General features: G+C 47.0%; 1 protein-coding gene across 3 annotated transcripts in view; it reads left to right on the top strand.

Annotated features, from left to right (window-relative positions):
- Nucleotides 1-24,364, top strand: part of ARHGEF37 (Rho guanine nucleotide exchange factor 37) — a 66,091-nt gene extending 41,727 nt beyond the window's left edge. For 2 of the 3 annotated variants that reach the window (XM_082382712.1, XM_082382710.1), the window contains 7 exons: nt 442-546; nt 3,083-3,193; nt 3,871-4,200; nt 7,307-7,435; nt 10,058-10,253; nt 11,773-11,930; nt 14,449-24,364. In XM_082382712.1, coding sequence (XP_082238838.1) covers nt 442-546; nt 3,083-3,193; nt 3,871-4,200; nt 7,307-7,435; nt 10,058-10,253; nt 11,773-11,930; nt 14,449-14,658 — 1,239 coding nt within the window. In that variant the 3' untranslated portion in view covers nt 14,659-24,364. The remainder of the gene's footprint in view (nt 1-441; nt 547-3,082; nt 3,194-3,870; nt 4,201-7,306; nt 7,436-10,057; nt 10,254-11,772; nt 11,931-14,448) is intronic. The other variant, XM_082382711.1, reaches the window with a different exon arrangement.
- The last annotated feature ends 1,603 nt before the right edge of the window (nt 24,365-25,967 follow it).

Below are 25,967 nucleotides of genomic sequence, written 5' to 3' on the forward strand. Positions count from 1 at the left end.
GTCTCTTGATACAGATAGGAGATGTCTGGGTCTGGGCAAGGAACCAGCGTTGAACAGGTACTAGTAGCAGCTCAGGTTGATTGAGTACTTACTCTGAACCAGGCATTAATGGATCCACACGATGAAGTAAGTTCATACTATTCCCATATTGCAGAGGAGGAAACAGGCTCAAAGAGAGTAAAACACTTGCCTAAGTTCACACAACCAGGAAGCAAGTGAACCAGGACTCATAAGCTCTTGTGTGTGATTCCATGGTCTGAATACAGAACCACCAAGCTGCACTTACTGCCTCTAACCGTCCCACTCAGTTTTGGGGCTGGAGGAACTGGCTCTGATGGGTGGGTCTGTGGAAAGGTGGTCCCTAGTAGGGACTTGGGAAAGGGGTGTACACCGGCCCCATGTGGATGTTCTCGGCCCTCATAAGCATAACTTTGCTCTCAGACAGAAGACAAGGAATTTGATGACTTAGAAGAGAGCTTCCACTGGGTGTCGCTGTGTGTGACGGAGCTGAAGAACAATGTGGCTGCTTACCTGGGTAATTTGGAGGTGAGGATCCTGTGGTTAATGATGGGTGGGGTGGGGCGGGGCTGGGATCCCCGGGCAGGAGTCATGCAGGGCCCATTGAACAAGCTGACAAAGACACCAGCTTCAGGAACCAAATGGAAGAGGTCATACAGTTGCTGGCTGGAGACCAGAAGAGGGGCCGTTCGCAAGCACTCCTCAGCCCACAGGTCATCTGACTGGGGCAGCTTCTGAGTTCATTGAGTTCTCGGGGGGGCCGTGTTCCCACTGGGTAGGGTCAGAATTCACTGGAATCAGAGCCATCTGGAGGGATCCTGCCAGACCAGCACCCAGAGCAGGGGTGACAAACACAGGTGCTCAAAGGGACCAGGCAGGTGATATTGTTGACTGAAGTGTGCAGGTGTATGAGGCCTATTGTCTATTTATGAGACTTTTTTGGTAGAGTTCAGTATGTAGTAATAGTTGGAGTGTGAATGACCAAATAAATGAGTGAATGGATAAAATGAAAGGGGTGAGGTATTGCTTGGCTCACAAGAGTTGTTACTGTGCGGGAATGTGGACCCTGTGCTGCCAGTTCTTCTGATTTTAAGGAAGAAGAAAACTGGAAAGTCAGACCTTCAGGTGAAATCTCACGATGTGTTCACGTGAGCAGCTAATTAAATAAGAATTTAAATGTTATGTGGGCCCAAGAAAATATATTTCTGCAAACCACATTCAGCCCACAGGGACACCAGTTTGCATTCCCATCCAGCACATCACTTTCCTTGCACCAAAATTCCCGCTTCATTCTTGTCATGGATGCTGACTCATTCCATCCACTCTGTCCCTTTTGCATGGTTTTGTTCTCAATCACGTCCATTTGCACAAACCAGCTCAGTCAGACAATAACAGGCTCTTTGGATAATAGGATTTGGGGTGGCATTATTGGAAGTATGTAGAAGGAGGGAGGTCGTAGTTCTACACTCCTCACTGTGGGGCACATCCCCTGCTTGTTCCTGCTCCATCTTGGGCCCCCCAGAGGAAAGATCTGTACAGCACAGTGAGGCAGAAGAGGAAGGCCCTCAAAGAAAGAATGGAGGGGCCCTGAAAGGGAGAAACCAGAGGCCCATGAGAGACACATCTGGCTTTGCAGAGTAGAACAGATATTTGGAAGCATTAAGGCTGTATTTCCGTAAATGCAGGACTTAAACGACGGATACAGTGTTGACATGGAATCCCATAGCGAGAAAATGACTCTCTCTTTTAATCCTCAGAGTCCAGGAAAAGCCTCTTTTTCTGACATGTCTTAAATAAACAGGTAGAACAAGTCTCCGGCTGGAAGCCTTCAACAGGCCATCACGCCCAGACAGAACTTAATAGCATTGTTTTTATAGCAGTTATTCTTATATGCTTATTTATGGCAATTATTATTGGCTTTCCCTTTATGGGAGTAAAGTATGGGCTTGCAGGATCTTAGTTTCCCAACCAGGGGTTGAACCCAGGCCCTCGGCAGTGAAAGCACGAAGTCCTAACCACTGAACCACCAGGGAATTCCCTATAAGGTGGTTTTTTTTAATGCATTGATTTAAATAGGGATGCTAGGTTGATTTAAGGAAAAAAAAATATATTTTTTTAAGTAATTAATTAATTTATTTTTGGCTGTGTTGAGTCTTCGTTGCTGCACACGGGCTTTCTCTAGTTGTGGCGAGTGGGGACTACTCTTCGTTGCGGTGCGTGGGCGTCTCATTGCGGTGGCTTCTCTTGTTGTTGAGCACGGGCTCTAGGTGCGTGGGCTTTGGTAGTTGTGGCTCTCAGGCTCTAGAACGCAGGCTCAGTAGTTGTGCCGCATGGGCTTAGTTGCTCTGCGGCATGTGGGATCTTCCTGGACCAGGGCTCGAACCCGTGTCCCCTGCATTGGCGGCGGATTCTTAACCACTGTGCCATCAGGGAAGCCCGGAAAAAAATTTTTTTTGAATTTTATTTTATTTTTTTATACAGCAGGTTCTTATTAATCTATTTTATACATATTAGTATATACATGTCAATCCCAATCTCCCAATTCATCACACCACCACCCCCACCACTTTCCCCCCTTGGTGTCTATATGTTTGTTCTCTACATCTGTGTCTCTATTTCTGCCCTGCAAACCTGTTCATCTGTACCATTTTTCTAGGTTCCACATATATGTGTTAATATATGATATTTGTTTTTCTCTTTCTGACTTACTTCCTTTTGTATGACAGTCTCTAGATCCATCCACATCTCTACAAATGACCCAATTTCGTTTAAGGAAAAATATTAATAGAACTCAAGGAACATGGACATGGCAAAAAAAATCACAAAGGAGATATGCAAATGTGTGAAGTTGAGGCAGCACTGAATAGGGAGAAAGATGTTGGCTCAGTCTAAGGAGGAACTTTCTAATCACCCAAGTTGTGCAAGGATAGAATAGGCTGTGTGCAGACACAGGGAGGGTGTGCAGACAGCCTGGGCAACCTCTTCTGGTCTGTGGTGGAGGGGGATTCAGGTGTGAGATGGCGACGACAGGCCATGATTGGCTCTCTCATTTGACCCCATCTAGGCTTTCCTTCGCTTCCGGCCCCAGGAATACGATCTGGACATCCCTGGGGGGCCTGTGGTGCAGTACTGTTACCTGGCAAGAGACCTGCAGCTCCAGGCCTTCCCTGAGTTTGTGAGCAGAACTTCTCCTTTCTTTTTTTAGGCAGGTGGTGGAGCCTATAAGAATAATATTTAGAAGCCAGGCCTTTTCCACGATTGTCACATCCATAACAGTCCTGGATAGTCAGCAGGGCAGAGATTATTATTAGTGCATTTTCCTGATAAAAATAGCCCCAGCTAACGTTTACTGAGCCTTGTTATCTGCCAAGCACTGTGCTAAACTCTTTACGTTCTTTCCCTCATTTAATCCTCACGACACAGCTTACAGGGTAGATACTATTAATAGCTCCATTCTGCAGATGAGAGCTTGAGGCTCAGAGAGGGTGACCTCCCAGGTTATTCAGATGGTCAATGGCAAGCTAGAACCTGTGCCCCAAGGACTATGCTTTTGACCACCATTCCATACAAAATTTTTTCAACATCTGTGCACAGTAACCGTATTAAGAAGTGACGTATATATTGAATACTTATTCTGTGCTAGGCACTCTGCTAAGCTTGTTACATACATTGTCCCCATTTTTCAGATGGGCACATTGAGGCCCAGAAAGGTTAGATGTCATGCTAGCGGTCACAGCTGGTCGGTGAGGGTGGGACTGGAGCCCAGTCCTGCCCACATCCAAAGCCCCTTCCCCCTGTGCCCCGCCCTGTGCCACCTCCTTCCTTAACTCCCAAGTTCACATCTCCCCACAGAAACAGCGGCTGGAAGCCCTGGTATGGCAGCCATTGTGCAGCCTGGCCAAAGCCTTGGCTGGCCCTCAGAATCTGATCAAGAAACGTCTGGACAAACTACTGGACTTCGAGAGGGTGCAAGAGAAGCTGTTGGAGGTGGGCAGCATGACCTATGAAGAAGAGGCGGCCCGGCACATGTACGAGGCACTCAACTCCCTGCTAGTGGCTGAGCTCCCACAGTTTAAGCAGCTAGCCGTGCGGTGGCTGGGCCAGATCCTGTGCACATTTGTGACCCTCCAGACGGACCTTGCAAAGCAAGTGCTGCAGAGGGCAGAGGGCAGCTTGGCCCAGGTAAGGCCTATGGGACTGGGGTGCCCCTGGGGAATAGCCAGGCAGGGCCTGGTCACCCCTTCAGCCAGCTGTTTGCAGGGGCTGGGCTGGGCCTTCCAACAGGTGCTTAGGAGGAGGTTGTGGGGACCTTCTGGATCTCTCTTATGCCTGTTCTCCCTCCATTAATAGAGTCAGACCATGAAAGCAAGGGTGAAACTGGGACTCCAGGCCACTCTCAGGCTCTGGGACTTAGAAGCACAGGAGGCTCTGCTGGGAAAATACAGGCCTTGGGGACATTCCCTGGAGTGTATTAGAAGTAGGTAACAGACGGGACTTCCCTGGTGGCGCAATTGTTAAGAATCTGCCTGCCAGTGCAGTGGACACAGGTTCAAGCCCTGGTCCGGGAGGATTCCCACATGCCACGGAGCAACTAAGCCTGTGTGCCACAACTACTGAGCCTGCGCTCTAGAGCCTGCGAGCCACAACTGCTGAGCCCGCATGCCACAACTACTGAAGCCCGTGCGCTTGGAGCCTGTGCTCCACAACAAGAGAAGCCACTACAATGAGAAGCCTGCACACTGCAGCGAAGAGTAGCCCCCGCTCGCTGCAACTAGATAAAGCCCGCGCACAGCAACGGAGACCCAATGCAGCCAAAACAAAAAAAACAAAAAAAAAGAAGTAGGTAACAGAGACTCGGTCCTTTCTACACAGTCAGGAGTAAATGTCTCAAGCTGTGTTCCTGCCACTGTTACTACTTCTAGCAGCTGCCTCCTTGTGAGCACTTACGGTGCATCTGTTTGGAACACTTCCCATATATTGTCTCACTTAATCCTCACAATAACCCTACAGAGTAGGTATTATTATTATTCTCGTTTCAAAAGGAAGCCAGGGCACAGAGGTTAAGCAGCTTGCCCAAGCCACACAGCTAATAGCTCAATTTGAATCCTGGCAGTTCAACTCCAGAGCCTGGGCTCTGAACCATAGTGCCCGACAGCCTATAAGAGGAGCTGTCTGCTGAAAGCATAAATAGGTCACAAAGAGGTTTAGACACATCTCCAAGTGCAAACTTTGATTTTAGAATTTTGAAGACTGGGTTGGTATAGGAAAGAACTCTTAAATCTCTCTCTGATATCAACATCAGAGCTTAATGGCCTGTGGATCTAAGCTCTGGAGAAATTTCGGTACTGCTCATACCGCGTGCTGTCTCCTGTGCTTCATGTGCCCCAGCTCAGCTTTCCCCATCCAATGTGTTGCATAAAAATTCCTCTAAAATTTTCCACCCACCCCCATCACTACCTTTCCAGCCCATAGTCCCACTCTGCATCTGCAGCCTCCACTTCCAGTGCACCACTTCTGAGTGTGACCACAGCCCCTTTACACAGACTCCTTCTTCAGCCTGGAATGTCCCTCCCCGTTGCCCCCATGCCTTTCGCAGTGCCTGGCCTATGGTGGGACCTGCCCAAATATATGACAAATGAATGAATCTCTCCATGAAGCTCTCAGAATCCCCCTCCTCCAGGTGGGAGAACCCACCTCCCCATCCTCTGTACTCCAGCAGCCCTTAGGATGTGCTTCTGCTAAGCACTTATCAGAGCCTGCCTCCTGCTGTTCTGATGGATGAAGCTGGTTCCCCTCATTGAGCTTTTCTTCTTTTTGGCCCTCACAGCATTTAGTACAGAGTTCTGTCTCAGACACTCTTTTTGAATTAAGCCTGAACCATCTGCAAAAAGAAACATTTCTCTTTCCTGAAGGCAGAGGGTAAATTTGATTAGATGATCTTTTCATTCTTCTCTCACCCTCTAGTTTTCTGTCCAGGGCGGCCAGCCCCCCTTGTATTTAGACGGGGATGTGCAGGGCTGGGGAGTGTTCTAGGGTACAGTAATGGGGAAGTCAACTTCATAAGAGCAGAAAGAGGGCATTTCTTTTTGTCTTTTTCTTTCTTTTGGGGGGGTGGGGCTGCGCCGTGTAGCATGCGGGGTCTTAGTTCCCTGACCAGGGATCGAACCCGTGCCCCTGCATTGGGAGCATTGAGTCTTAAACTCTGGACCGCGAGGGGAGTCCCAGAAAGAGGACATTTCTTGATTGATCCTGTAATACAGAATGTTAGGGCCTGTCGATGATTGATGCCAGCTTCCTGTGTGTGTCCCATGGCCCATTCACCTGGACAGTCCTGTGGAGCCTGGGAAAGGCCCACATGGTAGAACCTCCATCTGTCTTCATCCTGGGGGTAGGGGAAAGGCTCTGAGCTAGAATGAAGCGTGGTGATTTTGGTGACCAGCAGAGAGGACATGTCTCTGTTAGCTGTGGGGCCCGGTCACTCCTAGGCTGTCTGATGAGAATGCAGGAGATGACCAACAGGGCCAAGGTCCCAGGATGCACCATCGTTCAGAACTCCTCAGGTTCCAAACCAGCTCAGGCATAAAGACCTGTATAACTGGGAGGCTGAGGAGGGGAATCAAGCCTCGGGCCCAGCTGCAGTCAGTGTCGCCCAGCTGCAGTCAGTGTCGTCGAGGCTCTGACTTTCACTCCATCTCCTGGCTGTTTCCCTCTCTGGGTTGGCTTTATTGTCAAGCAGGCCCTTTCTGCAAAGTTGGAGAGAGTGGCTCCCAACGACTCTAAGCATTTACCTTTACATCTCAGAATCTAAGAGTCATCCTCTCATTCTCAGCCTTCATGTACTAAATCTGATGGGAGTGGGAGTTTGGGATTGACATGTACACACTGCTATACTTAAAATAGATAACCAACAAGGACCTACTGTAAAAAAAAAAAAATTAAAATTAAAAAGTAAAAAATAAATTTAAAAATTAAAAAAAAATCTGATGAGTGGTTTCCGATTGGCCTCGCTCTGCTCCATTGTCTATTCCCTGACCGATCACAGTGTTGAGGAAAAGGGATGCCATGACGGCCAGTCCTGTGGCCAGGCACCAGGAGGGGCGATACCGCTGGACCCCCAAAGAGGGACGCTTTCTTAAAGGAAGGCGGGGCAGTAGCCAGGCCAAAACAACAGCTGACCAAGACATAAAGGGCCGTCCTAACACATCTGGGGCTGGAGTGTGGCTGTCAGGGTCTCCCTGTCCCCTCTCTCCCAAGGAGGGCTCTGATGACAGTGTCTGTCCCCACCCAGCTTCCCCACCACCACGTCTCTGATCCAGCCTTCAGGAAGCTGGTGGAGGACGCACTGGGCCAGACCGGTCATCAGCTTCACTCCTTTCAACAGAACTTCGAGAAAGTGCTGCTGCCTCCCACCACACAAGTAAGTGTCCCTCCTTCCCCTTCAAAGACTATCCAGTCTTCCACCTGCCAGTCGAGTGAGGTCAATCCCCTATTTCCTTTCCCTTTTCTTTTCCCAGTGTTCCTCCCCCTCTCCTTTCTCTGTGAGCTGGGGTTTGGGGTTGGGTGGGAATCTCCCCCACACACACACACACATGCTCTTCAAGGCCAGTAAGCATAAGAGCGCGCACACACACACACACACGCTCTTCATGGCCAGTAAGCATAAGAGCACACACACACACATACACACACACACACACACACGCTCTTCATGGCCAGTAAGCATAAGAGCAGGTCAGGAAGAGGAAAACGCAAACATTTTACTCTTAGGTGAAATTAGACATCATAACGGCTAAGTGGCATTTACAGCCTGAAACCTGGAACTTCTTCAAATTTTTCATCAAAATTTACCATTTCCTCACCACCTTCTCATGGAACCTGCTTCAGATACCAGCATTCAGGATGAATAAAAAATTTGAATAAGAAGTCATTTAAATTTTCTTTTTGCTGTGGAATTTTTAATTGCAAAGGACAGTATCTCAGCTGCATTGTGGTTTACAAAACTTTGGCCAGCCAAAGTCTTTTTTTTTTTTTGGTAAAGCATTTTTCTCTAAAATATAACGAAAGGGTATCTTGCAGTCCACTTGAAGAATTCTTCAAGAATATATAAAATATTGTGTAGTTACTTTTACTACATTTGAAAAGTAACTGAAATAGCTGAAGGGAGCAGGGGCTCCCAGAGCATCATGAAACCTGGTTTGAGAAAACAAACTGTATTCAGTCACATGTGAGATGTGAAGTGAAGGGTCAGGAGACAGCTCCAAGATTCCCCGGAAGGGAGAAGGGGGCCTCAGAGACACGGGGGGCAGTAAAGGAGCCCAGCAGAGCTGGACAGATACAGGTGGCCTTTGCACCTGGCCAGAGCACAGAGGACATCAAAGACCATCAGAGGTGTATGTGCACTTCAAGCGGGGCTGACGCCTCCTGGGGCCACAGCTGACCCCACTTCCTCGCCCACCCTGAGACGCCCCAGCAGAGTGGTCATCAGGGCTGCCGCACAGGCTCTGCAGCTTGGGGAGAGGAAGGGTGCAGAAAATCAAGAAGAGAGCAGCCACTCAGATGAGTCATGGAAACTTCTATCTTTTTCTACTTAAGACAAAATAACACTTATTGGAAAAGCAATCCATGCTGATGGCAGAAAAAAAAAAAAAGAGAAGATACAGAAAAAATAAAAAACAAATGGGAACATCATAGTCCTGGTGTGTTGGTAGGAAGAGAAGAGACCCCCCGCCCAGCCCCACCCTCCCCACCTTCTCTCACCCACCCCTGCAACATGCACACACCCTCCTATAAATTCTTGACTTATTTGGCTACGGGTACAGAACCCAGAGGAGTGAGGTGGCCACCCAGGACAGGAAAGTCCCAGTGAGAACTTTACAGGCCTCCCCGGTCCCTCCAGGGAGCACTGCTGGTCTCTGCACAGGTAGGGGCAGAGAATTGAGAAAGAAGGCAAACGTTTTCTACCCCATACTCCTGTTAACACCACCATTCTGAAAAAGAGCTACCCTGTCTCTACACTTCCATTTGAGGGCCTGTTTAGAAAACTGGAGTTCTCCTGGTTCTTGATCCTGATTCAGGAACCCATTGGAGGTAGGGGTAATGACAGAGTCCATGCCCAAATGTCCCTGAAGGGCACCTCTGCCTACCTGCCTACACCCAGCACCTCTCCACCTGGAAATAATCATATAGAATATGATGAATATATATCCATCCATATATATCTAGTGAGAGAGAATATATAACAAATCTATATCCAACATTTTAAATTTCTTCTTTGTTTTACAAAAAGGGGACAATCGCCTGAGTCCCTTCTTGTTGATACTTTTGCTGGAAGCAGTGAATGAAAAAACAAAGGCAGTGCCAGGAGATTTTTGGATGCCCTGAAAGTGCACTGAATCATTCTCTTCAACTAGATGGCAATTTTCATCAGGGAAAAACTGTTTCTACTATGCCATTCACAAGGCTTACCATGCCTTGTACATGGTAGGGGGCTCAATAAATACTTGTGGACTCAAAACGCGTGGAATAAAAAACCATATTCTCTTTGTTCACACGTGTGTCTACGTGTGCTGGCCCTGTGCTGGCTGTTTAAGATGCCAGGCGAGTAAGGCCTGGTGCCCACATGAAGCTCATAGTTTTGCTCATTGGGGTTAAAAGACGTGTGTAAGGCATTTTCCTGTGGGACAGCTTAGGTTGATGGTATGGGCAGAATTGAGGCCCCAGTCCTGGAGTTCTGTAATGGAGAGATTCAGAAACTGCCTTAGGAGTTTAGAAAACCCAAGAAGTTTAGACCAGAGAAGGATTTTAGAAGTTAAGTTAGAAGTTTCTTCTGAAATACCTTTGGATACTAAGAGCGTGTGTTTCTCATCTGATCCAGCCATCTATTAGTGACGAGACGGTTGCCCCGACCGGGATGGGCCGATGGGCAGCAGAGGTGAGCTTGGCCCAGGACTCCTAGCTGTCAGCAAATGGGCCAACATTGGCACCAGCTTTAACACTCCAGCTCCAACACCTGTGTCTGTCTCTGTCCTTTCTCTCCCAGCCACTCCTTCCAGGGGCTGAACGCCAGGTGCAGGCGCTCCTGAGCAGGTATGGCCCGGGAAAGCTGTACCAGGTGACAAGCAACATCAGCGGGTCCGGGACTCTGGACCTGACTTTGCCTCGGGGCCACATCGTAGCCCTCCTTCAAGACAAGGACACCAAAGGCAACAGCAGCCGATGGCTGGTGGACACCGGAGGTACGTGGGACTTCATGGGCACTTCCCTGCCCTTTGGGAAAACTGTCCAACAGGAGGCAGTGGGGAGACATGGGCACTCTTGTGGGCAGGGGTCCAAATCCAGGATGGGAATGAACACAGGTGAACATGGAGGGCGTGGGGTACAGCCGGCTTAGTGTGGTGCATGAAATGCCAAAAAGAGAAATTCAGTCTTACATTGCCGTATCCGTTATCAAGCACCTACTGTGTGCTGGGTGCTGTGTAAGGAAGACAAAGATCTGCCTTGGGGACCCACAGATCATTTGTGTAGACAGAGTTGTGTGGAGAGAACTCAGCATCACCTTGAAGGATGGAGAAGGGATGGAGATACGCAGAGAAGGGATGTTTAGATCCTGACTGTGTGGACAGAAGTCTGACATCCAGAACAAGGGAGGTGTTATCCTGTTCCCTCTGCACTGGTCACGTCCCTGGGTGTGCTGCTCAGATGTAGGGGCCCCAGGAGGGATCAGGGCAGGAAGCAAGGAGCACCATGAACCCAGGAGGAGAAGGCCCAGCAGAGTGTCTTCCACAGAGGGGCACGCGACCCACAAGATGAGGGTTACACAGGATTATTGGGAGGGGATCTGCCAACAGTTTTTCCCCCTTCAGACATTTTATTTTAATTCAGTATTTTAATGTATATTAGAAAAAATATAACTAGTACGGAAACCCATGATTTTATTCATTATTATATAGTACAACACTAAGTTTTAAAAAGTGAGTTTATTAAAAAAATTAAGAAGATGGTACAAATCTGGCAAGAATCATGAAAGGGTAAAATCCTAACTCAAGTTGAGAAACAGTTAAATGGGGATTAAAACCAGGCCCCTGGGGTCAAGAGGACCCGGTTTGGGCCCCAACTCTGCACTGTACTAACTGCATGATCCCGGAGGAGCTATGGAGCCTCTCTGAGCTCGGTTGGCTCAGCCATACAATGGAGATAACAATACGGACCTCGAGAGTTGATGGAAAGACTAGGTGATCCGATGCCGGTTCTGGCACCAAGCAAGCTCTCAGGAGGTGATGGCCATTCACAGTGACAGCAACCAGAGCACCACTGGAGTAGCTGTTACACGAGAAAGAACTGGGGGCACTTGGAGAAGAGAAAGGCAATTTCTGCCTCCTGGGAAAGGCAGTCCTGCAGTGAGGAAGTGGCCTTGCTTGGAAAGGAGACCAGTGGTGCCAGCACCAGGAAAATAGTTTTCATACCAGTCCGAGGAAGAACTTTTTATCTCTGCCAGAGCTGTTCCAAATGGAGTGGGCTGCCTCTGTGGGAAATGAGCTCCCTGTCACTGGGGTAAACAAGCAGAAGCTAGAAAGAGTGAGTGCAGGGTGCGAGGGGGCAGTTTGTGAGGTTCCGAGATAACCTTTTGAGGTCCATTTTAGTGTGAAGAAGCTGTATTGGAGATATTCACATCCATGAATGGTGGTGACTTCCTCTACCTCTGAAAGGGATGGGCAGTGTGATCCACAGCCAGATAACGTTCTGTGTGTCCTGCAGGACATCGAGGGTACGTGCCAGCTGGGAAACTGGAGCTGTACCACGTGGTCCCCCGTGAGGAGGAGCTCAGAGGGCAGGCGAAGCCTCACAGGGACTCCGAACGTCAGACACCAGAGCCCACCTTGGCCCTGGTCCCTTCTGTCCCAGCAGTGACCCAGGTGAGCCTGGAAGAGGGGCGGGGGTTCACATCCCCATGGCCATCTGGAGTGGGGCTTTGATTTTCCTCCTGTCCAGAGGGGCTACCACCCTGTGAGGCCAGGGCCTTGGTCAGTGGCCACACCAGTGTCCTGGCCAGGGTGGGACCTGGAGAAAGGAGCCTCTCGTCCTTGCCACATCAAGAGCAGGGAGTTAATCCCTCGCTCCCCATTAGCAGAGCACGTGGGATTATTTCGTTCATTCGTTTGTTCATGCATCTGTTCATTTATTCAGTATTCACCAGGCACTGTGCTAGATGAGAGATGCAGTGATGAGCAGAAGTCAACCTTGGCCCTTGCCTTCCTCAAATTTATAATCTGGGAGGTGGGGAAAACAGCGATTAATAAAATAATCATATAAATAATCATAGTTCTATTGGTGCTAAGTGCCAGAGCCTTAGGTGTGGGAGAGGTTCAGGGAAGGTCTTTCTGAGAAGAATCATGCTTTTGCTCAGATTTGAAGGGTGGTTAGGAAGTAATGCGATAAAGGGTTGTGGATGGGAAGAGCTTCCCAGAAAGCATGCCCAGCGAATGCAAAGGCCCAGGGCCGGGGAGGACAGGGTGAGTGAGGAACTGAGTGGAGCCAGTGGGGCTGGGACGGTGAGGTGCTGGGGCGGTGAGCACGGTGGGCTGGAGAGGTGGGCGGGGCTAGCCAGCAGGGCCTGTGGCCTTGGTGAGGGTGTCGGCTTTCTCTTAAAAGCCACGGGAAACTTGTACATGCATGTTTGTCGCAGCATTATTCATAACAGCCCCAAAGTGGAAACAACCCATGTCCATCAACTGATGAAGGAATAAACAAAATGTGGCACATCCACACAATCAAATATTGTTCAGCCATAACAATATGTGCCGACACATGCTACCACATGTAGCTCGGTCGAGAAGGCCATGCAATGTGTGATTCTCTATACGAAATGTCCTGGATAGACAATTGCATAGAAACAGAAAGTAGATCAGTGGGTGGCAGAGGCTGGGGGCAGGGGGAATGGGAAGTGACTGCTAAGTGGTCTAGGGTCTCTTTTTGAGATGATGAAGATGTTCTGGAATTAGATCATGGTGATGGTGGCATAACCTTGGGAACATGTTAAAAACTACTTTATTGTACACTTTGAAAGGGTGAGTGTATGCATGTGAATTATATCTCAAAACAAAAGGTATTGGGAAGGCTTTTTGGGGCAGAAGCTTAGTGGGGTCGCTGTGAGGGCTGATTGAGGTACTTAGCTGGCTGGCACATGTGAGCCTCAGTAAATGGAGGCTGCACTCACAGTTATAAAGGAGGAGCTTCACAGGTGATGGATGAACAACAGAAAGGACCCAGGCTGAGGAGTGGGAGCCCAGAGGCTTGTAGTGAATAGCCAGGGGATGCCGCAGGCCAGGGTGGCTGGGGGAGCCTGGAGCGGGCTGCAGGAGGGCTGCACAGAAGCCCGCGGAAGCTGGGATGTACAGCTGCGGCACATGCTGGGAAGGCTCTCGGGCCAGTGCCGGGAGCCTTAGCTACAAGTGGTACACCAGGGCTGCCTCCTGCTGGACATACCCACCCATCAGCAAAGAACCCACAGGGATCCCACCAGAGAGCCTGGCCACCCAACTCAGTCCCAGTGCCCGCCAGTGTGGGTAGTGTCCCGGAACACCCACCCAGGGGCTCATGTGGTGAGCTCAGCCGTCCATCTGCCCAGACACAGCAGCCGCTTCCTCTTTGGTCGTGGGGCTGCTCAGTGGGACTCACATGGGGTCATCCCAGTTCCCCCTTGCCCCTGATTGTTCCTGAGCCTTGGCACACAGTAGTAAAAGTCATGGTAAAAATAGCAAAAGCAGCCTGCATTTGTTGAGCCCTTACTATGTACCAGGCACAGGCATCCATTCATTAAATTCCCACAATTACCTGGAGGGAAGGATATCATTACTTCCATTTCACAGATGATGAGAATGAGGCCCAGGGAGGTGAAATATCAGCCTAACAAATGCCCTCTCTTCCATTTTTTTTTTTTGCCTTTCAACAAAGCCACCTAACCTCCTTCCTGTCTCTGCTCCAAGCTGGGAAACTGGCCTGGGCAGATGACACCCTTTGATCTGAGGAGGGTGGTGGGGAAGGGCTGCTGAGTCCCCTGCTCAGTGAGATGGCAGCAGTGGACTGAGGGCACCCCTTCTGAGGTCGGACAGACCAGCTTCACTGCTCTGTGATTTTGAATAAGTTCCTTGACTTCTCTGAGTCTCAATTTCCTTATCTGAAAAATGGGGCAAACAGAATTATAGAATTGTGAAAATCAAAACCAGGCAAAGAGCCTGCCACATAGTAGCTATTAGCAGTGGGAGTAGCGGAAGTAGCCCATGTCTTTGGGCAAAGGATGTATTTGGGAGGCAATGACTGCTCAGCGACGGGGACTGAGTCGGGTGGGAGGGAAGAGGATAAACAGCTTCTCTAGGTCAGGTTTGTCTGTCCTCCCACCCTGACCATTTCTGTGTCGCTCCCCGTGTGTTTCAGGTGGTGGCAGTGTACCCCTTTGTGGCCAGAAGCAGCCATGAAGTGAGTCTGCAGGCAGGCCAGCAGGTGACTGTCCTGGAGGCCCAGGACAAGAAGGGGAACCCAGAATGGAGCCTTGTGGAAGTGAACGGACAGAGGGGCTATGTGCCTTCCAGCTTCCTGGCCAGGGCCCCAGGTCCAGCTCTATGGGGCTGGAGTCTGCCCTCTTAGGGTGCCCTCCTTGGAGCCCATGTTCCAAGAGGCTTAGAGGCTGTGACCCTGGGAGGGAAAAGAAGCAAAGAGAAGGTGGGGGTGGATGGGGAAATCAGCCCAGGGTGGGGTGAAGGGCACCCAGAAGGCAGCCAGAAGAGGTAGGTGGGCCTGGCGTGGGTGGACATGAAAGGCTTCAACCAGGATGGCTCATTATGTCTGCATGAAGAGGGTGTTCCAACCTGAGTCACAACACCTGGGATGGCAGGTCACAGCCGATTGGCTAGGACTTGCTTATGGCCTATCTTACCTGTGCCCCGTCCGGGCCTGCCCATGGGAGTGGGTCACCCAGGTGAGCATTACCTCTGCGCTGTGTGGTTGCAGGGAGGCACACTGGAGAGTCCAGAACCGCATGGCCTGGCAGTTCACTTCCTTCCTGTGGTATAAAGAGATACAACAGCCGACCAGTCAGCTTTTATTTCTCCACGCTGGGAGCTGAGTTATCTTGGGCAATGAACCCCTGGGAGCCCTCTCTAGCGGGGGAACGAGGGCTTGTCGGGGCAGTGGAGAGGTTCCCAGGAGACTTTTGGCTGGGCCAGGGAGTAGGTGTGAGCAAGTCACGATTCTGGAATGTGTTAAGGCAAATGCAGAGGCTGCTCCAGGGAAGAGGGGATTTTTGAGGGTGTGTTAGGTGGGGTGTGTGAGGCTGTTAGCAGCAGTTGTACACTGCTGCTGTGTTCTCTGGATTAGGAGACAGAGGGGTATGCAAATCATAGAGGAAACTCTGTGAAGCAGGTAACTAAAGGCCTGGTGGGTGGGTAATGACTTGGTTTCTGTTTCTGGAAGAAGGGGAGCCAGTGGAACCCCCAGTGGTTTCAGGAGGCTGCTGAGGGCTTGGAGGCAACAGTGGAGGTGATGTCAGTTGGCTGTGGCCCCTCAGACATAGGACACAACCTCAGTTTTCCCATCTATAAAGACCTAACTCATAGGCTGTGGTGAGAATGACATGATGCTAAGGATGTGGAAGCTCCTTGCAAGCCGTGAAGTGTGATATAAATGTAAATTGCAGGATGTCTAGGAAGTGGTCTCAGGATGGCCCCAGCTATCGGCTGGCCGCTTCCCATGCCCATGGCCATGACGGACATTATTAATCACTGTGGCATCCTTTCCCATAAACCCAGGATCCCTCCCAACACTGCAATCTAGGTAGCCAAACTCTTGAACTTGGTGAGATCAAACTTATTGTCATCCCTTTCTAGAACTTAGAAATTGAAGCCCCTCAAAACAGTTCCTGTTCAAGGAAGACTGACCGCTGGGGCGAATTTGGGTGCAGCCGCTATTGGATCATCATCTCTAGGTTGTAACTTGGGGCTTACATAAATTGCAAGATTCACAGGAGAGGGAAAAGGTGATCCACTGTAACTTTTAAAACAAATTACAGATCATTTAACAATATATTACAGAGAGGGGAGAGTCAAGATGGTGTACTAGGAGGACGCGGAATTCGCGTCTCCTCACAACTAGGGCACCTACTGGGCACCAATGGGCGACCATGGACACCTAAGGGGACGGGAGGAACCTACAGTGACCGGGTAGGACGTGGGGCATGGAGGGAGTGAAGGGGGAGGAGAAGTGGAGGCAGGAGGGGACTGGCGCCCCTGAGGGGCGGCTAGGGGAGGGGAAGGGATCCCATGCCCAAAGAGGGAAATTGGGGAACCACTGGGAGGGCAGGGGATCAAAAGGGAGCGTGGCCAGGTTTCCCCTACCCACTTAGGCCCCCAGGAACCTGCTGAGATTCTGGGCCTGATCCTCTGCCCACCTAGGACCCCTCCAGCCGCGTGGGTCCTGAGGGAGTGGGAGAGAGGGAAGGGGGAGAAAAAGTAAAGGCCAGACCTCCGGGACCAGCACCCCTGAGGGGTGACTGAGGGAGGGGAGGAGTTCCTACACCCAGCGGGACCCACCCATGGTTAGGGGTCCAGCAGCGACGGGGGAGACCCTGGGGGAGACAGTGGGGTAGGGGCGCACAGGAACGGAAGGGAATGTGGTCAGTTGGAGCCCTGTTGGGCTCCCGGGCCTAATCCTCTGCCCTCAGAGCCTCCCTCCTAACGTGCAAAGCCCGAGCCCTGGCCCTACAACCCCACCCAGGGCCCTACCCCTACACTCAGAGACCCCGTCCAATGCGCTGGGCCTAAACCCCACCCACACACCCTCACTCAGGGCCCTACCCCCAAACTCTGGAACTCCACACTCCAGAGGCCCCCCTTTCCATGTGCTGCCTCTCCCCTCTGCGCAGGTCCTAAACAGAGGCCCCACCCTACGCTTGAACTTCGCTCCCCTACCTGCCTAGGTCCTGCCCCACCCTAAGCCCCACCCCACCTAAGTTCCACCCCCGCCTAAACTCCGCTCCCATAGCCAAGGCTTTTTTTTTTCTTTGTTTTTTCCTCTTTTAGATTGGGGTTCTGTTTTACCTTGTTGATTCATTATTTTTCCTAATATATTTTTTATCTTTCTAATTTTATTTTGTTTTTTATTCTTTGATATTGTACTGCTCCTGTTTTTCTTTCTTCTTTTTTTTTTTACCACACCATGAAGCTTCCGGGATCTTGGTTCCCAGGCTGGAAGTCGGGCCTGAGCTCCTGTGGTGGGAGCTCTGAGTCCAAACCGCTGGACTAACAGAGAACCTCAGACCCCAGGGAATATCAGCTGGAGTGAGGCCTCCCAGAGGACCTCATCTCAGCACCAAGACCTAGCTCTATCCAACTGCCTGCAAACTCCAGTGCTGGACGTCTCAGGCCAAACAACCAGTAGGACAGGAACAGAGCACCACCCATCAAAAAAAAAAAGAAACGACAAAAATATATGTTACAGATGAAGGAGCAAGGTAAAAACCTACAAGACCAAATAAATGGAGATGAAATAGGCAACCTACCTGAAAACGAATTCAGAGTAATGATAATAAAGATGATCCAAAATCTCAGAAGAAGAATGCAGAAAATACAAGAAACATTTAACAAGGATCTAGAAGAACTAAAGAGCAAATAAACAGTGATGAACAACAAAATTACTGAAATTAAAAATACTCTAGAAGGAATCAATAGCAGAATAACTGAGGCAGAAGAACGGATAAGTGAGCTGGAAGATAAAATGGTGGAAATAACTGCCAGGGAGCAGAATAAAGAAAAAAGAATGGAAAGAATTGAGGACAGTCTCAGAGACCTCTGGGACAACATTAAATGCACGAACATTCGAATTACAGGGGTCCCAGAAGAAGATGAGAAAAAGAAAGGGTCTGAGAAAATATTTGAAGAGATTATAGTCGAAAACTTCACTAACATGGGAAAGGAAATAGTCAATCAAGTCCAGGAAGCACAGAGAGTCCCATACAGGATAAAGCCAAAGAGAAACACGCCGAGACACATATTAATCAAACTATCAAAAATTAAATACAAAGAAAAAATATTAAAAGCAGCAAGAACAATGTTATGTATAACATTATGTTATAATGTTAACAGCTGATTTTTCAGCAGAAACTCTGCAAACCAGAAGGGAGTGGCAGGACATATTTAAAGTGATGAAAAGGAAAAACCTACAACCAAGATTACCCAGCAAGGATCTCATTCAGATTTGATGGAGAAATTAAAACCTTTACAGGTAAGCAAGAGTTAAGAGAATTCAGCATCACCAAACCAGCTTTACAACAAATGCTAAAGGAACTTCTCTAGGCAGGAAACACAAGACAAGGAAAAGACCTACAAAAACAAACCCAAAACAATTAATAAAATGGTAACAGGAACATACATATTGATAATTACCTTAAATGTAACTGGATTAAATGCTCCAACCAAAAGACATAGACTGGCTGAATGGATACAAAAACAAGATCTGTACATATGCTGTCTACAAGAGACCCACTTCAGACCTAGGGACACATACAGACTGAAAGTGAGGGGATGGAAAAAGATACTCCATGCAAATGGAAATCAAAGGAAAGCTGGAGTAGCAATTCTCATATCAGACAATATAAACTTTAAAGACTATTACAAGAGACAAAGGAGGACACTACATAATGATCAAGGGATCAATCCAAGAAGAAGATATAACAATTGTAAATATTTATGCACCCAACCTAGGAGCACCTCAATACATAAGGCAAATGCTAACAGCCATAAAAGGGAAAATCGACAGTAACACAATCATAGTAGGGGACCTTCTAACACCCCACTTTCACCAACGGACAGATCATCCAAAATGAAAATAAATAAGGAAACACAAGCTTTAAATGACACATTAAACAAGATGGACTTAATCGATATTTATAGGACATTATATCCAAAAACAACAGAATACACTTTCTTCTCAAGTGCTCATGGAACATTCTCCAGGATAGATCATATCTTGGGTCACAAATCAAGCCTTGGTAAATTTAAGAAAATTGAAATCGTATCAAGTATCTTTTCCAACCACAACACTATGAGACTAGATACCAATTACAAGAAAAAAACTGTAAAAAATACAAACACATGGAGGCTAAACAATACACTACTAAATAACCAAGAGATCACTGAAGAAATCAAAGAGGAAATCAAAAAATACCTAGAGACAAATGACATTGAAAACACAATGACCCAAAACCTATGGGATGCAGCAAAAGCAGTTCTAAGAGGGAAGTTTATAACAATACAATCCTACCTCAAGAAACAAGAAAAATCTCAAACAACCTAACCTTACACCTAAAGCAATTAGAGAAAGAAGACTGAAAAAACCCCAAAGTTAGCAGAAGGAAAGAAATCATAAATATCAGATCAGAAATAAATGAAAAAGAAACGAAGGAAACAATAGCAAAGATCAGTAAAACTAAAAGGTGGTTCTTTGAGAAGATAAACAAAATTGATAAACCATTAGCCAGACTCATCAAGAAAAAAAGGGAGAGGACTCAAATCAACAGAATTAGAAATGAAAAAGGAGAAGTAATAACTGACACTGAAGAAATACAAAGGATCATGAGAGATTACTACAGGCAACTATACGCCAATAAAGTGGACAACCTGGAAGAAATGGACAAATTCTTAGGAAAGCACAACCTTCTGAGACTGAACCAGGAAGAAAGAGAACATATAAACAGACCAATCACAAGCACTGAAATTGAAACTGTGATGAAAAATCTTCCAACAAACAAAAGTCCAGGGCCAGATGGCTTCACAGGCGAATTCTATCAAACATTTAGAGAAGAGCTAACACCTGTCCTTCTCAAACTCTTCCAAAATATAGCAGAGGGAAGAACACTCCCAAACTCATTCTACGAGGCCACCATCACCCTGGTACCAAAACCAGACAAAGATGTCACAAAAAAAGAAAACTACAGGCCAATATCTCTGAGGAACATAGATGCAAAAATCCTCAACAAAGTACTAGCGAACAGAATCCAACAGTACATGAAAAGGATCATACACCATGATTAAGTGGGGTTTATCCCAGGAATGCAAGGATTCTTCAATATATGCAAATCAATCAATGTGATACACCTTATTAATACATTGAAGGAGAAAAACCATATGATCATCTCAATAGATGCAGAAAAAGCTTTTGGCAAAATTCAACACCCATTTATGATAAAAACTCTCCACAAAGTAGGTATAGAGGGAACCCACCTCAAGATAATAAAGGCCACATATGATAAACCCACAGCCAACATTGTTCTCAATGGTGAAAAACTGAAACCATTTCCTCTAAGATCAGCAACAAGACAAGGTTGCCCACTGTCACCACTGTTATTCAACATAGTTTTGGAAGTTTTAGCCACAGCAATCAGAGAAAAAAAAGATAAAAGGAATCCAAATCGGAAAAGAAGAAGTAAAGCTGTCACTGTTTGCAGATGACATGATACTATACATAGAGAATCCTAAAGATGCTACCAGAAAACTACTAGAGCTAATCAATGAATTTTGTAGAGTAGGAGGATACAAAATTAATGCACAGAAATCTCTTGCATTCCTATACACTAATGATGAAAAATCTGAAAGAGAAATTAAGGAAACACTCCCATTTGCCATTGCAACAAGAAGAATAAAATACCTAAGAATAAACCTATCTAAGGAGACAAAAGACCTGTATGTAGAAAACTATAAGACACTGATGAAAGAAATTAAAGATGACACAAACAGATGGAGAGATATACCATGTTCTTGGATTGGAAGAATCAACATTGTGAAAATGACTGTACTACCCAAAACAATCTACAGATTCAGTGCAATCCCTATCAAACTACCAATGGCATTTTTCACAGAACTAGAACAAAAAATTTTGCAGTTTGTATGGAAACACAAAAGACCTCGAATAGCCAAAACAGTCTTGAGAAAGAAAAACAGCTGGAGGAATCAGGCTCCCGGTCTTCAGACTATATTACAAAGATACAGTGATCAAGACAGTATAGTACTGGCACAAAAACAGAAATATAGATCAATGGAACAGGATAGAAAGCCCAGAGATAAACCCACGCACATATGGTAACCTTATCTTTGATAAAGGAGGCAAGAGTATACAATGGAGAAAAGACAACCTCTTCAATAAGTGGTGCTGGGAAAACTGGACAGCTACATGTAAAAGAATGAAATTAGAACACTTCCTAACACCATACACAAAAATAAACTCAAAATGGGTTAAAGACCTAAGTGTAAGGCCAGACACTATAAAACTCTTAGAGGAAAACATAGGTAGAACACTCTATGACATAAATCACAGCAAGATCCTTTTTGACCCACCTCCTAGAGTAATGGAAATAAAAACAAAAATAAACAAATGGGACCTACTGAAACTTAAAAGCTTTTGCACAGCAACGGAAACCATAAACAAAACGAAAAGACAACCCTCAGAATGGGAGAAAATATTTGCAAACGAAGCAACTGACAAAGGACTAATCTCCAAAATATACAAGCAGCTCATGCAGCTCAATATAAAAAAAAAAAAAAACCCAATCCAAAAATAGGCAGAAGACCTAAATAGACATTTCTCCAAAGAAGATATACAGATTGTCAACAAACACATGAAAAGATGCTCAACATCACTAATCATTAGAGAAATACAAGTCAAAACTACAATGAGGTATCACCTTCACACCGGTCAGAATGGCCATCATCAAAAATCTACAAACAATAAATGCTGGAGAGGGTGTGGAGAAAAGGGAACCCTCTTGCACTGTTGGTGGGAATGTAAATTGATACAGCCACTATGGAGAACAGTATGGAGGTTCCTTATAAAACTAAAAATAGAACTACCATATGACCCAGCAATCCCACTACTGGGCATATACCCTGAGAAAACCATAATTCAAAAAGAGTGATGTACCACAATGTTCAATGCAGCACTATTTACAATAGCCAGGACATGGAAGCAACCTAAGCGTCCATCGACAGATGAATGGGTAAAGAAGATGTGGCACATATATACAATGGAATATTAGCCATAAAAAGAAACGAAACTGAGTTATTTGTAGTGAGGTGGATGGATCTAGAGACTGTCATACAGAGTGAAGTAAGTCAGAAAGAGAATAACAAATACCGTATGCTAACACATATATATGGAATCTAAAAAAAAAAAAAAAAATGGTTCTGATGAACCTAGGGGCAGGACAGGAATAAAGACACAGACGTAGAGAATGGACCTGAGGACATGGGGAGGAGGAAGGGTAAGCTGGGACGAAGTGAGAGAGTAACATTGACATATATACACTACCAAATGTAAAATAGATAGCTAGTGGGAAGCAGCTGCATAGCACAGGGAAATCAGCTCTGTGCTTTGCGACCACCTAGAGGGGTGAGATAGGGAGGGTGGAAGGGAGGCGTAAGAGGGAGAGGATATGGAATATATGTATACATATAGCTGATTCACCTTGTTATACAGCAGAAACTAACACAACATTGTAAAGCAATTATACTCAAAGATGCTTTAAAAAAATATCTAAAAAATATATATATATATTACAACCATGACCATTAGCCAAGTAGCTACAAATAAAACATTTTTGGAAAAAAAATTTTGGAACCAACCCACCTTAGAGTGTGTGTAAAAATATGTGGCAGTTTAGACTTAATTCCAGGAACATCTCTGTATTATAACTGTAGTGCCTAAAACTGTTAGCTCTGGTTTTTGGAGAGCCTTTAAAAGTCTATACATGTCTTTGTCAGTCTGTAACTTACCTCCTCTGGGCTTGTGAAAGTGTGAAGGCTGCATGCATAATGCAAAACTCAGTCCCTTCAATCCCTCTCCCAGCACCAAATTCACTCTCCAAGATGCTCATGACTCATTTTCCTTTCTTATCCCTGCTCAGATTTCTGATACAAACAGGAAGCACAGGGGAACAGATAATAAAATAGGAAATCCAACTGTGGTTCCGCAATACTTATGAGAGCCTACGGTGTGCTGGAAACCTAGCTCAGGGCTTCTCAACGTGGCTGCCCACTGCTTGCACCGGCGCAGCTTTAACTATGACTGAAGCCAGGATCCCACCCAGAGATGCTGATGTAATTGGTGTGGGGTGTGGCCCAGCCTCAGGAATTCAGAGAGCTCCTCAAGTACTTCTAGTGTGTGGCCAGGGTTGGGTACCTCTGCCCTAGACACATCAGTGGTGGACAAGATAGACCCGGGGTTGGAAATGGTCATAAGCTGTTAGCTAGGACGTGCCCCATCCAAACTTTGTACTTGCTCAGATGTTTCAAACAGGCAACTTCACAGCCTAAATAAATAAATAAATAAATAAATAAATAAATAAATTTAAAAGTTATTTTTAAAAAAAGGGACTTCTCTGATGGCACAGTGGTTAAGAATCCGCCTGCCAATGCAGGGGACACAGGTTCAAGCCCTGGTCCGGGAAGGTCCCACATGCCACGGAGCAACTAAGCCCGTGTGCCACAACTACTGAAGCCCGTGTGCCTGGAGCCCGTACTCTGCAACAAGAGAAGCCACTGCAATGAGAAGGCTGCGCACCACAATGAAGAGTAGCTCCCACTCGCCACAACTAGAGAAAGCCTGCGTGCAGCAGCAAAGACCCAATGCAGTTGAAAATAATTAATTTTTAAAAAAAGTTATAAAAAAAAAACCAGGCAGCTTGAGAGGAGGTTTGAAATAGGATGGCCTGTTCTGTCAGGTCCCAGAATGTATATTTATTAAGTGCCATTAAAAGGGACCTGAACAAAACTGGATATTCTTGTAGGCATAAGGGAGAAAACTGAAATATTCTTGGAACCAAATCTATCTCATGAAGGAAAAATAAAAATGTATTCAGAAGCACATGGGTAATGGTTTCTCCTAAACCAGGGGATGAGATTAAAAGTCACTGAAGGGTGAGAAAATGCATAATTGAGAAGATGGAGAATGGCCTGAATTTTCTCCAGGGGTCTCTCTGTAATGTGCCTTTCCCCCTCCAAATACCTAGAACCATTGCCCTGTGTCTTATGTATTTCAATGCTGGACTGTCACATATTAGACTTACAAAGGTATTTGCCTGTGAATTGAACAAGACTTCCAGGAGTTGAAGACTGATTCACAAGGGTGCCCCTTGCTCCCTGCAACGGAGTGAGACCTCTTTAATCTCTTGGGCTCCAACCTAGTTTTAGACATGAGGACAAGATTACAATATCAAAGGAAAGATGAGCAAATTCTTGGTTAATGTGGTGAGTCTAGCTTGGTGAATAACTGATGTCAACTACTGGGAATAAAGGACTTGAAGATGAAATGCCGCTGAAATTTGTGTGACTCTTAACCATTGGATGGTCAGATGCCCCAGTGTGACATCTGTTCACTAGATACTTGCTATATATAAAAATGGCGCCTCCTTTATTCATGTGTTTATTTAGTGAGTGTCTACTGCACATCTTTGGTGCCTCCAGGATTCGGCGTTAGCTTCTGGGAATGCGGTGAGAAGTCAGAGAGACCGGGGCCCTGCCCTCCCAAAGCCCACAGTCTGATGAGGGAGGCAGACAAGGCAACAGTTACACACAGTGTTAATTGTTAAGATAGGGTGATAACAGGTGCCACCGGAGCCCAGGGGAGAGGCCAGCCCCTGACTCAGACTTGGTGGCTAAGGAGGGCTTCCTGGAAGAAGTGATATCCAAGCTGATGGGTAACAGGTTAGATGAAGGTGGGAGGGAGGGCACATGCAAAGGCCCAGAGTTAAGAGCAAGCACAGGTCATCAGGGAACTAAAATGCTACAGAGCTGGAACACAGGGTGTGTGTAGGGGTGGTGGGTACAGTGCGAGATGGCTTAGCAAGGTCTGCGTGGTAAGGAACTTTGGGGTTTATTCTGAGGGCAGTGGTGGGGGATACTAAAGGGTTTCAAGCAGAGGAGTGACACGCCCAGAGTTGTGTTTTAGGATGCAAGTTCTGGTTCATCCTGGAATCTCCCTAAGCATCTGTCACATGCCTCAAGTAATAGATGTTCAATACACGTTGCTCAGATAAACAGCCCAGATGGGATGAGAACACTGAAACCTACCTCCAAGGAATCTCCCATCCAGCTGTAAAAGATAGACAAGCATCAGGCAATTACCTGGCACCACAAGGCAGGATGCTGTCAGCCCCAGAAGGGTGCTATGGACCAGGCTCCTAGGTGCTCAGACAAGGAGGAGCTTTGGGGTCACTGAAGTGGTCAGGGAGGCTTCCTGGAGTTAAGTGGGGCAGGTGCTGGCTTTGTGGGATAAGTAGGGTTGGGGGAAGCAAAAGGGAAGGGGAAGCCTTCTCAGGCCCAGGGAGGCAGTGTAGTGGTATGAGAAGTGCCCAGCATTTGACCTTAAAACCCCTGAGTTCAAGGCCCACTTGGCCATAGGCAAGTAGCAAACTCATTTGTTTTGGTTTCTGCATGTGGAGAAGTTTGATGAGGGCCCCCAGCCTGCATTGTCCTCCCTACTCAGCCCCAAAAATACTCTGTAGAGTTCTGGCTTTTCTCAAGGAGTCGCTGGCTTCCTCCACCAGGACCTACCTTCCAGCGTGGAAAAGTCATTTTAGGATCTGTTGTGGTAGGACAGAGACTCAAATACCTGGACTGGGGGGTAAGGAAAGAGCTGGATTCCACTCCTGGCAACATCCCGAGGAACTGGGTTCCTTAACAATCCACTCACTTAACCTTGCTCTTCTGTTTTCTTATCAGTAATTTTTTAACTTATGTTTTCTGTTTTTCTCATCTGTAAAATGGGTACAATTCCTGTTGTGACAGGGTGAGTGAGAGGATTAAGTGAAACACTTGTGAATGGTGGTGGATCACAACAGGAGCACAGCTGTGCAGGGAGGGAATATGTGAACTCTGACCACTAGGTGGCAGCAGGGCTCTACGAATCACCTG

Source organism: Balaenoptera borealis, assembly GCF_965194805.1.
Source record: "Balaenoptera borealis genome assembly, chromosome: 2".
In the NCBI taxonomy this organism is placed as follows: Eukaryota; Metazoa; Chordata; class Mammalia; order Artiodactyla; family Balaenopteridae; genus Balaenoptera; species Balaenoptera borealis.